Source organism: Artemia sp. Qi Xiang Cuo, chromosome 4, assembly GCF_049724085.1.
Source record: "Artemia sp. Qi Xiang Cuo chromosome 4, ASM4972408v1, whole genome shotgun sequence".
Lineage (NCBI taxonomy): Eukaryota > Metazoa > Arthropoda > Branchiopoda > Anostraca > Artemiidae > Artemia > Artemia sp. Qi Xiang Cuo.
This window is the reverse complement of record NC_142797.1, coordinates 72276260-72293572: the sequence shown is the minus strand read 5'-3', so window position 1 is coordinate 72293572 and position 17313 is coordinate 72276260. Positions and strand designations below refer to the sequence as shown.

General features: G+C 35.7%; 1 protein-coding gene across 1 annotated transcript; it reads left to right on the top strand.

Moving 5' to 3' along the window:
* Positions 1-4531: 4531 nt before the first annotated feature.
* On the top strand, positions 4532-16628 carry LOC148953401 (ferritin heavy chain-like). Its single transcript, XM_089088524.1, has 5 exons — positions 4532-4730; positions 7937-8052; positions 10287-10439; positions 12515-12694; positions 16361-16628. The coding sequence occupies exons 1-5, from the start codon at positions 4643-4645 to the stop codon at positions 16538-16540; spliced, it is 717 nt and encodes a 238-aa protein (XP_088944650.1). The 5' UTR covers positions 4532-4642; the 3' UTR covers positions 16541-16628.
* The last annotated feature ends 685 nt before the right edge of the window (positions 16629-17313 follow it).

The following is a 17313-nucleotide window of genomic DNA, read 5'->3' as shown; positions in this document are numbered from 1 at the left end:
AAGGTGTTGCTACAAACAATATTTTCCTAATAGGAAAAATCACGACTAACATCTATATCATGTTCAATTCGTATTTCGAAAATATCACAAGTGAATTTTTTTTGTTTTAAGTATATTTTATGTCATTTTAAGAAATGAAAAAAAAGTTGAAAAAATTTGTAGGTCAAAAAATAAAAATAAAAAAGAAATTAAAGTTAAAAAAGTAAAATCTTAACTTCAATAAAAAAAGTAAGTACAAAAAAAGAGGGAAATAAGTGAGACGGGGGTTCATTAGGGCCCTTTGAGGTTGGGACATGGATGACCAAGGGTTGTCGTACCATTGCTAAAGATACATTCAACTTTATTATTTTCAACTTTATGCATACCTCAATACTAAACAATATTTTCAAAAGATAAAACAAATATTGATATAATTGTCATGACTTGAGTAAGTTTTATAATAATTGAACATTGCTTAGGTCCATAATTTTGCTAATTGTTTCATCTGACCAAAATCTAAGCATGGTCTGCATCATGCAAGTACTAATGATGAATAAATTAATTGTATTCAGGACATATTGTAGCCTATAGCGATAAAAAAATTAAGTTTCCTCTGGAGTATTGGGGTACATACTAGTTATACTCAAAGAATCATAGGCAGCGCAATCGAGCTGCCTAAGTAAAGAACGATGTTGGCACAATGTATTATTTTTTTTCTATACCAGGGCACTTCGTATCGAAGCGGTTGTCGTAGAAACTTTGGAAAGGGCTCATTCGATCGGAAATTGGAGTGACTTGTGCCCTTTTTAATAGTCGAAAGTGATTGGAAGGCAACTAAAACCCCTTCCACACCCACCGTTTCCCCAAACACATCCAATTAAAATTTTCCGATAACCATTTTGTTCAACGTAGTTGATTTCAAGATAAAAAATATGTTATTAAGGAGAACACTCCCCCACAACCCTCAGGGCATTGGTTTTAATTTATGTCCTGGGGGCATGTAAGAACGATGTTGGTACAATTTATTACTTATTATTTTTTCCTTTAGACCAGGGCACTTCTTATCAAAGAAGTTGTCGCAGAAACTTCACAAGGGCTCATTCACTTGGAAATTGGAGTGGCTTGTGCCCTTTTTAATAGTCCAAAGTGATTGGAAGGCAACTAACCCCCCTCCGCGCCCACCTTTTCCCCAAACACATCCAATCAAAATTTTGAGACAGCCATTTTGTTCAGCGTAGTTGATTTCCAAATAGAAATTATGTTTTTCAGGAGGAGACTCCCCCAAAGCCCTCAGGGCAAGGGTTTTAAGTTAAGTCCTTTGGGCATATAAGGTTCTTATTGAAATTGTTGTCGCAGAAACTTCAAAAAAGGTTCATTCTATTGGTAATTCAAAGGACTAGGGCCCTTTTTAATAGTCGAAAGTGATTGGAGAGCAACTAACACCCCTCTCGCGCCCACCATTTCCCCAAACATATCCAAACAAGATTTAAACGTAGCCATTTTGTTTAACGCATTTGAAAGTTCTGGAGATTAGGTCTTTGAGGATGACCCACCCCCCCCCCCAGAGCCCTCAGGGCAAGGGTTGTAAGTTATGCCCTAGGGGCATATAAGGTTTCTATAGAAAACGTTATCGTAGAAACTTCAAAAAGGGCCCATTCGATTGGAAATTGAAATGGCTAGTGCCCTTTTTAATAGTCGAAAGTGATTGGAAGGCACCTAACACCCTCCCAAGCCCACCATTTCCCCAAACACATCCAACCAAAATTTTGAGATAGCCAGTTGGTTCCGCGCAGTTTAAACTTCTGGAAATTCAATTGGAAATTGAAAGGGCTAGTGCCCTTTTTAATAGTCGAAAGTGATTGAAGGGCAACTAGCCCCCCTCTCACGCCCACCATTTTCCCAAACACATCCAATCAAAATTTTGGCATATCCATTTTGTTCAACGTAGTTGAAAGTTCTGGACATTAGGTCTTTTAGGAGGATAACCCCTCAGAGCCCTCAGTGCAAGGTGGTAAGTTATGCCATGGGGGTATATAAGATATACTCCCATAATATACCAATAGAAAGTCAAATAATAATCACTGCAACATAATATACCCCATAAGATATACCAATATAGAAAGTTGTTGTATAAATTTCAAAAACGGCTCATTTGATTGCAAACTGCCCTTTTTAATACTCGAAAGTGAGCGGAGAGTATTTAACCCTCTCTCACGCCCACCATGTCCCCAAATACATTTAATCAAAGTTTAGAGACAGCCATTTTGTTCAATGTTGTTGAAAATTCTGGAAATTATGTATTTAGGGATGACAAACCCGCCAGAGCCTTCAGGGCAAAGGTCGTAAGTTATGCCCTGGGGGCATACAAGGTTTTTATAGATGGAGTTGTCGTAAAAACTTCAAAAGGGGCTCATTCAATTGGAAATTGAGAGGGCTATTGCCCTTTTTAATAGTCGAAAGTGATTGGAGGGTAACTAACCCCTCTCTCATGCCCATTATTCCCCCAAACACATCCAATCAAAAGTTTCAGATAGCCATTTTGTTCAACTTAGTAGAAAGTTCTGGAAATTAGGTCTTTGAGGATGACAGCTCCCCCCCCCCCCTCTCAGCCCTCGGGGCAAGGGTTGTAAGTTATGCCCTGGGTGCATATTAGGTTTTTATTGAAAGCGTTGTCGTAGAAACTTCAAAAGGGCTCATTTGATTGGAAATTGAAAGGGCTAGTGCCTTTTTTAATAGTTGAAAGTGATTGGAGAGCGACTAACACCCCTCTCACACCCACCATTTCCCCAAACACATCCAATTAAAATTTTGATATAGCCATTGTTTAACGTAGTTGAAAGTAATGGAAATTAGGTCTTAGAGGATGACAACCACCCTAACAGCCCTTAGGGTAAGGATTGTAATTTATACTCTGGTGGCGTATAAGGTGTTTATAGAAAGTGTTGTCGTAGAGACTCAAAAACGGCTCATTTGATTAGAAATCAAAAGGCCTAGTTTCCTTTTTAATAGTCGAAAGTGATTGGAAAGGCTTGACATTTTTATAGTAAAGATCGATGTGGGTATAATATATTATTTGTTGTTGTTGTTTAGACCAAGGGTACTTCGTATCGAAGGAGTTGTCGTAGGAACTTCGAAAAGGGCTCATTCAATTGAAAATAGAAAGGGCTTATGCCCTTTTTAATAGTCGAAAGTGATTGGAGGGCAACTTTTAAAAACTAAATGTTGCCTTAAGATTAAACCAAAATGCACTGTGTTAATGTTAATTCCCAATAAGGCATCTCAGCAGTATCCCAAGAACGACGGTATTATTTTATTAAAGTATTATTTTCGTTTTACCTGAAAAGACTATGTCAATATAAAACGAACAGAAATTAATTTAAAAAAAAAACTTTTTCCACAAAATAAATTTTTCAAAGAAAATTAAAGCATATCACTAAAAAAAATGAGCAAAAATAAAAATCAAATAATCTGCCAAGCGTGAAACTACCATAAATCAGCATCGGTAAATAAATGAAACCCAAAACGAGCAGAAATTACAATAAATAACCGATTCAAACTCAAAACGAGTAGAAATTAACATAAGTTGGGCTCAAAAACCCTAAGCCTTCCCAAGGCCAGAACATAATTTGCACTTTACTGAAAAAAAATACAAATGAATGTGCATTGTCAGTTTAATATACATATTTTGATATTTAGTATTCAAAATGTTAATATTATTTGATTTATTAAAGTTATAAAAGTAAAAACATTTATATTTTCTCCCTCTCCTCACCCACAGATACCCTGAAGGATGTCCCGCATACATTCTAACCAAGAGTCTATATAGGGTGGCTCTCATGCTGATGTTTCCGCATTCGTTAACACTGTTTACTCAGATGTAAAAGAGGGAATATGAGCTCAGTTTTAGAAATTCTATAATATTATATACATTATGTTATATCTCCTGTTTATATTAAAGCTCTCCTTAAGCTTGTTAATTAGACAATTGCCTACTATATTGGCTATTAGCTTATTATAGTAGAATCCTTATAATAGCAGCATATAATAGTATCCATACATGATCAAATATGTAGATAAAAGTACAACATTGTTTTTTTGGTGATCTAAAAAAGATGTGACATTTTCCTGGCAAAAAAAAAAATTCTAACCCTGGCCATCCCGGTGAACACTTTGCTGTCTTGGCCCTCCTTTGACAAGTTTATGTTGGCCCCCTTGTTCATAGAGACATATTAAATTGATATAAGATTTTCAATTCATAAAATGCTTAAGGAATTTCAAAATTGCAATTATCACCGTCGATACTAATATTGTTTAAAATCCCTATTTTAAATGATATCCCCCATTCGAAGATGAAATCAATGTCATGTCTGCAATGTTATGTTACAAATGTCACGTCTGAAGTTTCAAGTTCATAAAACTAAAGCCATTTTCTTTCAGTATATGCATACTTCCAAAAGTAAACACTCACCAACAATAAATCTATTCATTTCTTATCTTTATCAGAGAAGATAAAGGCCTCCTGTCCCAAAGACTTCTTTCAGATATAGTTATTTTGAGAGCTAAGCAAGACGTGTCCCAATCAGTGAATTGGACCTCCTGCTCAGTTCTAGTAGCAACGAATAAATTGAAGTTGAGATTTAGTGAGAAAATATCTACAGAAAAAATGAAAATCATCATCGTATTGGCAGCAATTCTGGTAGTCGCTTCAGCCAGAGAGCTAACTGGCAGAGAAACGTGTGACGACTATGAGCGTAAGTTTTTAATATTTACCCAAAGCCACGTCTTGATTGTTATAATAGGGTCTTGAGGGTTCTTACCTTAGCAAACTTATACAAATTACGGAAAGAATTTTCACCATGTGTTACTTCATGTGTAGGAGATTAGAAGAGACCACGCCTTCCTCACATGTAGTACTCTCCTCGTTGTAGATATGAAAGGATTAGAAGAGACTCCATCTTCCTCTCTTTGTGAACTGATCGCCATTTCAAAACTGTAAATGGCTATTTCTTCAATATTAAGAGCAACAAGAAAATGGAACAAGGTTCTACTGTAACATTATTAGCGCTAATCACCTAATTCTCCCTATTACCCAGAAATGGAGGACCTTAGTACTGTTATTCCCAAATAAAGATAATCATACGGCAATAGGCTTAATAGATAGTTGGGCCGCTGTAATTCAAAAGATTTTTGAGACATTTCTTGTAAAATGTAGATTTTTAACCCACTCATTTCAAGAAGTAAGTTCTATCGTATGGTTGATTTCATTTTCTCTTGTTTTTTGGACATATAGAAGCTTCTGTTTGATCCAAAATGTGCGATATCCTCTTTCCTCATGACAAATATAGTTGGTATATTGAATTTTTGATTCAAACTTGTTTATACCGTACCCTAAATGTCGGTAAAACCTGCCTTTACAAACCAGTCGACATTAACATTTGAAATCTCAAAATGAAATAAAACCTTATGAATTATTTCAGTTGAGCTGATAATTTTTTGGCTTTCATTTTTCAGCAAAAACGAAATTAAAGTGTTAAAACAGAATGTGAAACACTAAACTCTAAAAAAAGATGCTTCTCGGCATTTGTATACGTGTTAGAACAGTTAACATAACCTAAGTCCAATTTCCACATGGCTGTGGTATCTTTTACACAACTTGTGTTCTTTCACAATTGCTGCAATTGCTACGACTACTTCATCACTCAACGAAATTTATATTTTCCAAATCTGCTTGTTTAGCATTTCTTACATTACACTCTCCTACACTATAAAACCCACCATGTCCCCCTTGATGGCCCAAGAAACAGCCCCTGGAATATATCTATAAAAATAAAAGAAAACCGTGTAACAACAAAATTCTTACTTTATATTATGCAGCAAGTTTTCATTACTCAGATTATCATGTTTCCTTAGATTTTTATCCACTTCTTGAAATTGTTTTTAACCAAGAACCGAAGACGTATAACAAAAGCCAATTACCGAAGAAATATATAATTAGGGTATATATCTGGGACCATCAGGGGGGGGGGAGGTGTTGCGCATTGTAAGAAAAGAGACTGTGATGTTTGAAAAGAGCATAAAGTTAGGAATCTAATGTTAGCACTTTTATTAGCATGTATCCATGAAGATGCCAATCAATAAATATTTACCAAATATACTTATTTTTAACATTTCAAGTGAACCAAGCTTGAAATCCCCCCCCCTTCCACCCCACTTTTATTTTGTATAAGTGCATCCCCCATCTACGTTTTCGTGAATTAGCGCCTCTACTCAAACTCTGAGCCAAAATTTTAGAATATTAGCGAAACGTGTGCAACTGCTTTTAGTTTTGAAGATATGAGCCAGAATTAAATTGTAGGTGCCATACTTTGACTTCTGGTAGTAAATATTAGCTTTAGTCCCTCTTAAATATATTTATTACTATATTTTATCAGTCTGATTTCTTGTGATTCTGAAGTTGCACTCCTGAACCTTAATTCATAAGTGGTAAAGATGACACTTAAACAAAATTTTAGACTTATTTTGTTGCGTTTTCACCAAAGGCTAGGCTTAAAAAAGAATTTTGACATTGCTGAAACACACTTTCAATTTTATTCAATTTTTTTATATTTTATTTGACATTCAAATAAGTACGAGTTGGATTTTTTTTTTCTGAGAAATATTGTAATAGTTTTGTTTAATTTTCAATTTGATAATACAATTTGTAATTGATTTCCACGTGCGCTATAATTTATTTCAGCATGAGTATACTTCAGAAAAATGGAGGTAGCCGAAGGGCAATAGTTCAGAGCTATTTATGTAAAACTATGTAACACCCTCAACTCCATCTAAATATCCTTATTCTGGGCATGGACGTTGGCATCGTTTTGTCTAGGGAGGGGGAACCCAATTCTGTGATGGAAGGTGGACTGGTGGATGAGCTGAAGTTATATCGGCAGTTCACAAAACCTTACACCATCAATAATCACCAAAAATCTTAAATCATCAATTAGCTTCAGCATTACTATTATTACCTTCTTGCAATACTATAATATAATAAGCCCACTATCCTACTTCCAATTTGCAGCAAACATAAGCACCATAAAAGCGATTTGACACAAATCCCATTAAGATAACAGCTTCTTGTTCTAAGAATTCGATTCAGAAATTTAAAGTTGGCCGATATTAAATACCGAAATTGCTCTATCTATACATCGGGTCGAAAATCAATATTGAATATCGAAACGTAAATATCAATATCGGAAACGATATTTCAAAATTTCGGTTTATTTCCAGCTATTTCAACCATCTACTAGAGAAAATCCAACTGAAAAATTCTAACATACGAAAAGTTCTCGTTAATATCTAGTGTAAATTTGAGATTCTAAGGGGGAAAACTGACCCCCTTTCCCTACACCCATGATTCTAGGCCAATTCTAATGGGTATCTTTTCCCAATGGTTCAATTTCTGAGGATACAATCTTTGGCTGGTACTATCCACTGCCATCTTTAGCTTCTACATAAGAAATAGATTTTCATACACAGAACCAGCTAGAGTATAAACCCTTACAAACCCAGATTCCTCCACTGCACATAAAAATATACCAATTATTCGCGTGATTTTGAATTTGCCCGCCCCACGTTTCAGCTTGGTATTTCAAATTCAGGGTCTATACATTCAAACGCTGTATTTAAACATATTTTTCATCAGCTTTATCAATTTGAGATACTTTCAGAGGAAAGTGTCAGAGAAAAGAGGGAAACTTTTTTTTTCAGAAACCATCGGACACCCATTGGAAGCCCATTGGAAATCATTTGGAAACCCATATATACCATAGGATATACCATTGTATACCCTTATTTACAAGGGTATAGTCTTAATCTTCAGTGCTCAGTTAGTTTTAAGCCAACGACACCGAAATAACTGCCTATCATACGACACAAAATAGTTTGGTATATAAAGGTAATTTTTTTTTTACAGATAATCGCAAGGGGCTCTCTTGCTCTAGAGAGCACGGCCACAATGAAGACTGCATTTCTGCACTTCGTAACCATGTGAAGGTTGAACTAGGTGCTGCTATTACTTACTTATCGATGGTAATTTTTCTAGATAACTTTAATTTGTCTTGTATTATTATGTAACAAAGCTCTAGGAGCAAACTAAAGATAAAACGTTGAAGGAAAACTCAAGCTAAATCCAAATTCCAATTGCATACCAAATTACATTATCAGAAATAATCGTCCAAATTCGACAACTTTGGAATGGGAAAAGGGGGGGGGGTGACAATATTTTTTTGAAAGCCCATAGATTTTGAGGTATGGGCGGGGGAAGCGAAGTTTTTTTTTACAGAAAAACATTATATTTTTCGCAAATCCATAAAATAATGCTTTTATTATAATTTTTAGCATCTTTGGAGGGGGGCGGGGGTGTGGCAAAGTCACACTACAAGGTTCCGTACTTCTTTTTACTTCCGTTTTGCACATTGAATTTTTTCTAGAAATACAAATTATTTTTTTTTTAAATCACCAATCATAAGTACTGATATTTAATGGGCTTATCCCTCATTCTTCTCCTTTTTCTGCTGAACGAACAACACATTTTCAGCGCAATTTAAGGGAAATATTGTCAAGCATCCTTTCTGAATTGTAGAAGGAATCAATTAAATCACCCTTATCATTTAGTTAATTAAGTTATCATTTAGCTAAATGTAATAATCCGCATTAAAACTTTTTGAAAGTTAGCATCTGTTTCGAACGCTTAATAGAAAAGTATATTTTAGATTTCAAAGGATTAGCACAAATTTGTATCCTTATCGTTTCCAAACTAAATTGGACTACCCAGTTTATGTCATAATTCTCTAGTATTTATTGTCTTAGAAATAGGAAGTCTATCACTAACTGTTACTAGACTCAACTTTATTATTTTGCGACTCGAAATAGTCAAAGAACTCCTGAGAGCTGTTTCCCCTCCTCAATAAATCATAATATGCGTATGATTTCATTCTATTATTTTACAAAATCTCCGCATAGTTTGTCTATTTTTGTTTTGCTTTTATTCAAAGATGTACTCCCATTGCACTTTGGGAAACTTTTCCTTTAGTCTAATGCTTGTTTTTCTTCTCAAGTCAGAGGCAACCTTTAATGAATTTGTGCGTCTTTCAACTTAAGGCACTTATCCTTTCAGAAAGTTTTCCTAACAAGTATTTATCAGTAATTAATCAGAATAATTAATCACAAAGGCCGTAGATTAGAATAAATAGCTCTTATGAAAGTACTAAAAAATTTTTGGCTTAAAGAGCGAGGTATTGACTAGGGGGCGAACCAAATCATATGCGTAATAATTTCTGTTCATTTTAAGTTTTGATGTTGCTCCTTACTTTCAGTTGAAAAAATAGTTTTTTTTTAATTAAATTTCTGATTGTTTTTTTGAAATAATACTGGGAAATCCAGCGCCCCCTTCATAGCAATTTCCCTTCCCCCATGAAAACTTACTCCATGGAAAGATCCTCCTACATAACCTCATCCTTTGTGAATGAACGGCAGTAATATCAGTAATTAAAGGACTAGTAACTATCAAGTACAAACAAAACTGTTAGTGAACAAGCAGCAGAGCCTTTTGCTCTGCTACAGGTCGGAAACCCCCTGAATTTGACTTTACCCGTTATGCCTTTTGCATAACACCCCATAGTTGTTTTCAGATTAGCGATTGCTGGGAGTTGTCGGCACTGCCAATTATTTATGTAGGTTATGAGCGAAAAAAATTTTTATTGTAGGCTTTTTTATTGAATAGATAACACATCATGTTCTGTAGACACTACCTGGGGTATCACGTTCCAACGCATATCGAGGAACTGGAAACGTTACTTCCTTGTATTTGTTTAAAATTACATATTCAACAGATATTTTAAACAGAATTTAAAAACCAACGCTTATTATATTTCATATAATATTTCTTCAACACTTCAGGCCAGAATTATCATGGATAGTTGACAAATTGCTAGATGTTATAACAAATTTCAATAAACAGTTGAAGCTAGAGGAAACGCCTGACTGAAAAAATCCGAACAACGAAATAATACATAAAATTGTTGTCAAACTTTTATTATATTTCATATAATATTTCTTTAACACTTCAGGCCAGAATTATCATGGATAGCTGACAAATAGCTAGATGTTATAACAAAATTTCAATGAACAGTTTAAGCTAGACTGAAAAAATCTGGACAAAAAATAATAAATAAAATTGTTGTCAAATATTAAAATATTTCAGATGTTCCTATAAATAGACCTCTGAGATCAAAGGAAACCTTACCATTCTTTTTCAATTTCAGGGTGCCTTCTTTGACCAAGACAAAATCAATCGACCTGGCTTGGCAAAGTTTTTCAAGGATTCAGCATCAGAAGAGAGGCAACATGCTCATGAGCTTCTTGCCTACTTACGCATGCGCGGTGACATAAGTGATGACTATCTTCCAGATACTTTGGTAATAATTAAGCTAGAACAAATTTTTCTTTGATGCCAAAAGCTTGGATTGTATAATTTTCTATAAAGGAAAATTATAAGAGTCAAATCGGAGGGAGCTGTATATGCACCAATTTAAATATTGGAGCTAAAAACAACGAAGCCGACTTTGACTCAAATTTTCGACTTTCAAGTGTGATTAAGGAACAGCAGAACACCCCCCCCCCCCCCAGATTTGCAAATATAATCACAATATTGGCTACGGTCCACGCTGGTCTTTGCGCAAATAACTGATTATTATTATTATTAGCTAATAAGGAACGAATATTTTCCCTAAAATTGATTTTTCTTGAGAATGAAGCTTTGTTTGTATTTTGTGGACCAAAGTCAATTTGTTGAAGTTGAAATGACTATCGTCTGATTTAAAAAAAAAGAAGATTTTTATTAAATTTATATGAATTTCTAGACAAATTACTCAAAATTAAATATTTAACATTTTTGACTGTTGTAATGAGGCGAGGAGGATTCCATCTTCCCCACCTTTGGTCCCAAGGATCTATCAAGTTAGAGCTATTCTTCTTTAACCGTTTTACATAACTTGGATGTACCGTCATACTAATTCCATGATCACTGAAAGCCGCTTATCAAAGAAGGACATTCGTGCTGACTACTCAGAAAGGAATTTAGTAAATTACAATCTAGTTCTATCTTCCCTTATGATGTAGAGAGGAAAATATAACTATGCCCTTCCAGACACCTAAGGGTAGCAACCAGGCAGTATGCACCTTCGAAGGTAGCAACATAACAAAAAATCAGATGTCGATTTTTCTTCTTTTTTTTACCCATTGACACTCGATTAGTCAGAATAAGTCAGTAAAATATTGATTTTTTTCACCCATTAACACTCGATTGGTCAGTATAAATGACAGAAAGATTTACAAAAAAAAAATGGAGTTTTCCTTGGTAAGATGGAACCCAGAGTTCGATTTCAGCTTCATCAACCTGCTACTGGGCCCAGAATTTGATTCCGAGTAGAATAGAGTAGAGTAGAATATTTTTATTTATAACACATACATAAATAAATGTCACAAAACAGTGCACATGCCTGGTGGCATACTTTAGCGCTGAAAATATTGCCAACGAAAATACACAGCCATTTTCTAACTAAATTTTACAACAACGAAAAAGAAAATCCTAATGAAAAAAATGCTTAGCATGTCATAAGATATTTCTTCACCAGTCTTAGAAAATGTCACTTGTTGCTACATTCTCGAACTGATGCAGGAATTGAGTTCCAGATTTTTGGGCCAGTGTGACGGATGTTGAATCCCGCTCTCGATTTTCGGGCGAATTTCGCACGAAAAGTCTGAACGATGCGTAGTAGGATAATTATGAAATTGAGAATTAGTTGAGAAAATGCCGGAGAAATTTACAGGTAAATTACTATATTGATAATCATGACAAATACTAGAAATAGAAATTAAATGAAGTTGGTCCAAAGAAAAAATTCCTGAAGTCCCATATAGGTGTCTAACTGAAGTTCTGCAATCAACATTAAAAGAATCCTCATTGCTTTATTCTGAAGTATTTGAAGAGATTTGAAAACAGACGGAAAGGTAGATGCCCAAACCGAAATGCAATAGAGAAAATATGGGTGTACAAAATAATAATAAATAGATTTTATAATAGCTTTAGTAAAAAAGTTACAAATCCGAGTTAGCATTCAAATTTTTCGGGAAATTTTTAACGACAGTGTTTTTACATAATTATGAAACGACAAATTTTCATCTAAAATAATCCCAAGATATTTGAACTGATCCACCCGTCTTAATTCAAGACCATTCAAAAAAATCCGATGATGGATTTCGATTCTCAAATCGATGATCCGATTTGAATCACATCCGATGATGTGATTATGCGAAAGTGACTCTATAATAATCCATACAAGAAGAAGAAAATACAAGAAATATTACAATTTAGCTGAAATTCCACGAACAGAAATGGCGTCTAGTAAATTTAAAGCCTATAGGCAAGTACCATTGACAAGGATTTTCGTATAATTAAGTATTCATCTAATTAATGAGGATTTTACTTTAGTACCCAGCCACTGGTGACTTTGATTTGGTTTCATCCACCAATGATGCCACTAGTATGAAAGCAGCTCTTCATCAAGCACTGAAAATGGAAAAAGATGTCACCAATGCATTAAAAGTAGTCGTTGCCAAGTGTGAAGTAGACGGTGAAGATGTAGACGGCATTATCAAATCTGACTATCAGGTAAATTTGTTGTTGTTACTTTAAAATAAGCCAAACTCAAACGAGCAAAAATTAATATGTGTAGGGTTCTAAACCCCATGCTTTTTAAAAACCAGAATATAATTTGTACTTTACTGAAAAAAATTCAAATGAAAAAAATGAGCATTGTAAGTTTAATATACATTTGCACATATTTATTCCTTAAAATCTTAGTAAATTTTGATTTCTTAAATGTATTACAAGGAAAACACTTAATCTAATTTTTTCAGTAAAGTACAAATTATATTCTAGCTTTTATGAAGCAAAGGGTTTAGAACCCTACGCAGATTAATTTCTGCTCGTTTTGAGTTTGAACTCTGTTATTTATTTTAATTTCTGTTTGTTTTGGGTTTCATTTATTTATCGATACTGATTTGTGGTAGCTGTATGCTTGGTAGCTTATTTGATTCTATTTTTACTCATTTTTGGTTTAATGGAGTTCTTTACTTAAAAAAAAACTTATTTTGTAGAAAAATTTTCTTTTATTAGTTTCTGTTCGTTATATAGTGACATAGTCTTTTTCAGGGAGAAAGACTGAGCCTCTTCTGAAGTTAAACAATCATCCCTTCCCTTTAAAACCTTAAATACCCCCTGGGCATAACTTAAAACCCTTGCCCCTAATCTCTTGAGTTTGTTTCAACCCCAAAAGCTTTGTTACATGATATTTAGACTATTTTGAATAGAATTTTTATCTCAAAATTTCTATTAGAGGCATTTCGGGACAATACGACGCATCTGTAGAGGGAAGATGGTAGCTGCCCTCTGATCACTCTTAAAAAGAGCACTAGAGCGTCTGATTACCAATCCACTGATCCCCCTTCGTAGTTTATATGAACACACTTTCTATAAAAACCCTATATGTCCTAACTTACAACCCTTGCCCAGAGGGCTTGCCCAGAGGGCATAACTTACAACCCTTGCCCAGAGGGCTGGGGGGATTTGTTATCCTCAAATACAGAACTTCCACACCTTTCTGATACGCTGGATAAAACGGCTATCTCAAAATTTTGATTAGAAGTGATTGAAGAAATGATGGGCGTGGGGAGGGGGGGGGGGGTGTTTGCCCTCGGATCACTTTTGACTAATAAAAAAGGCACTAGTCCTTTCAATTTCCGAACAAATGAGCCCTTTTTAAAGCTTCTACGACAAAACTTTATACACAAACCTTATATGCCCCAAGGGCATAACTTACGACCCTTTTCCTGAGGGCTATGGGTGGGGGGGGGGGTATCATCCACATAGATATAATTTCTAGATCTTTCAACTTCGCTGAAAAAAAGGACCATATCAAAATGTTGATCAGAAATGTTTGGGGAAATGATGGACGTGTAGAGTGGGGGGGGGGAATTCTCCCTCCGATTAGTTTCGACTATTAAAAAGGGCAATAGCCCTCTCAATTTTCAACCGAATAAGCCCTTTCTGAAGATTTTACGACAACACTTTCTATAAATATACCCCCAGGGTATAACTTACAACCTTAGCCCTGAGGGATGTGGGGGGTAGTCATACTCAAAAACATAATATCGGGACCCTCCAACTAAGTTCAACAAAATTACTATATCAAAATTCTGATTGGAAGTGCTTGAGGAAATGATGGGCGTCGGGGGGGGGGGATTCACCTTTCGATCGCTTTTGACTATTAATCAGGGCACTAGCACTCTCAATTCCTAATTGAATGAGCCTTTTTTGAAGTTTCTACGGTAACGCTTTCTATAAAAACCTTATATAGCCCCAGGGCATAACTTACAACCTTAGCCCTGAGGGCTGTGGGGGGTTGTCATACTCAAAAACATTATTTCTGGGTCCTTCAAATACGTTCAAAAAAGCGATATATCAAAATGCTGATCGAAAGAGTTAGGGGGAATGATGGGTGGGGGGCATTCGTCTTCCGATGACTTTTGACTATTAATAAGGGCACAATCCCTCGCAATTCCCTATTGAATGAGCCTTTTTTTGAAGCCCTGAGGTGTGTGGGGGTTTGTTATCCTCAAAGACATAATTTCCAGAACTTTCGTCAATATTGAACAAAATGGCTATTCCAAAATTTTGATTGGATGTGTTTGGCAAAATGGTGGGCGTGAGAGGGGGTTAGTTGCCCTCCAATCACTTTTGACTATTAAAAAGGGCACAAGCCACTCTAATTTCTAATTTGAAGTTTCTATTAGAACCTTATAAGCCCCCAGGGCATAAGTTACAAGCTATCTAGAGCCAAACTCATGCCAACTCATGCCACCATTTGGATAGTCAAGTCCTATCCAAGCTGGCAAGCTATTATCCTATCAACTCTGGAAGAACGCTGCACGGTTAGTTTAACTTTTCTTTAAGTATACCTCCACATAGAGATGTGAATTCAATTCAATAGTTTCTATTACAGCCGAATGACTATAAAAATACCCTAAAAAAATACAGGGCTGTGGGGGATAATCATCCTCAATGACCTAATTTCTAGAACTGTCAACTACGTTGAAAAAATGGCTATCTAAAAATTTTGATTGAATGTGTTACAAAGGGAAATGGTGGGCGTGAGAGGGGGGTTAGTTGCCCTCCAATCACTTGCGGCTATTGAAAAGGGCACTGGCCCTTTCAATTTCTAATCGAAAGAGCCCTTTTTGAATTTTCTACGAAAAACTTTTCTATAAAAACCTTATATCCCTCCAGGGTATAACTTATAACCCTTGCCCTGGAGGCTGTGTGTGTGTGTGGGAGGGGGGTTGTCATCCTCAAAGACCTAATTTCCAGAATTTCAGCTACGTTGAACAAAATGGCTCTAGCAAAATTTTGATTAGATGCGTTTGGAGAAATGGTGGGCGTCAGGGGGGGGGGGGTATTTGCACTCTAATCACTTTCGACTATTAAGAATAACACTAGCCCTTTGAATTTCCAATCGAATGAACAATTTTTCAAGTGTCTACAACAACGCTTTCAATAAAAACCTTATATGCCCCCAGAGCATAGCTTACAACCCTTACCCTGAGGGCTGTGGGGGGAGTGTCCTCCCCAAAGACATAATTTCCAGATCTTTCAACTGCGTTGAACAAAATGGCTATCTCAAAATTTTTATTGGATGTGTTTGGGGAAATGGTGGGCGTGGAAGGGGTGTTACTTGCCTTCCAATCACTTTTGACTATTAAAAAGGGCTAAATCCCTTCCAATTTCCAATCGAATGAGCCCTTTTCGAAGTTTCCACGACAGCTCCTTCGATACGAAGTGCCCTGGTCTAAAGAAACAAACAAACAGACCAAAAAATAATAAATAACACATTGTACCAACATCGTTCTTTACTTAGGCAGCTATTGCGCTGCCTATGATTAGCGGTGGCAAAATGTGGCTTATGATCAAGAAGCAACTATTTGGAATTTGATGTTTCTTATGGAAGTATGTTACCAAAAAGGATATTTAGTCAATAAGATATAAAGATCTCTGTTACCATTTGTACCAATAGTCTCGAATCTGAAAATTTAAAAATCCCCGATGCAGATCAACCAGGCACTAACTACTGTTTAGCGGATGTATAGATACGCCTCTGAATAAACCAAACCCCTCCCATGACTAAGTTATCCTTTTATAGCAGTTGTCAAAGCCAAAAGAAACTTTAGTACGATAACATAGACCATAAATTTAGTTAATTACTTCCTTTTTAATTTCTAGCTTGCTGATTATATTACTGCTGATTTCTTGAAAGAGCAAGTCCAAGGACAAAGAAAGATTGCTGGACTGATCAACACCCTTACACACATGACTTCATTACAAACCGATGAGAATTTACGCAAGAATGAGAATTTGGCTGGTTGGCTATTCGACAGAAAAGTTGCCAATGGTGAAGTCTGAACCTGCTAGTTATTTCTTGTTTTGTATCTTATTTTATTTTGATTGGTTGAAATTTTAAGCGCAATATAAATAGAGATTTAACATGCAACCAAGAATTCACGATGTGATTTTGAAGTCCAAGTCAATACCAATGTGTCAGCTGTCAGAAGCATATACAAATACAAAAAGTACGAGTATGAAATTTTTATTTCCTTTCAGACTAATTTACAAAACCATATCAAAAGAGGAGGGAAAAGGAGAAAGAAGACAGAGAGGAGAGAGAGAGAGAGAGAGAGCAAAACTAACAGAGGAAGAGAATGAAAGTGGAAGAAAGACTGATAGAAGAGGATTGGGGATGAACACCAAAGAGAATGAGAGACTGACAGAGGCAGGAAAAGTGTGACAGAGAAAGAGACTGCCAGAGGGACAGAAAGAAAAAGAAAAGGGAGAGAAAAAAACTGACAGAGGAAGAGTACGAAAGAGAAAGGTAGTGACAAAATATGATAAAAGAATGTGAAAGAGAGATTAACTAAGGGAGAGGGGAAAAGCATGACATAGGACGAACGACTGAGAGGGAGAGCTTTTTAGGGAGAAACCCATCATGGTCAATTAGCATGCACACGGAAAGGCTCTAATCCTAATACTGGTTAATATACCAATTGAAAAAGAAATGCAAGGGAGAGGTTATTCCTGGTAGAAAATAAGAAATAACCCCTACAATAAAAATAACAATGAAAAAGGATGCTTGGAATTCTCGCTTTGAAATACCTATTAAACCCTTTTCTCAGCCTTGC

Coding starts and splice junctions, on each gene's coding strand:
- LOC148953401 (XM_089088524.1), top strand. CDS start 4,643: ATGAAAATCATCATCGTATTGGCAGCAATTCTGGTAGTCGCTTCAGCC. Junction 8,053..10,286: donor CTATTACTTACTTATCGATG/GTAATTTTTCTA, acceptor TTTCAATTTCAG/GGTGCCTTCTTTGACCAAGA. Junction 12,695..16,360: donor TTATCAAATCTGACTATCAG/GTAAATTTGTTG, acceptor TTTAATTTCTAG/CTTGCTGATTATATTACTGC.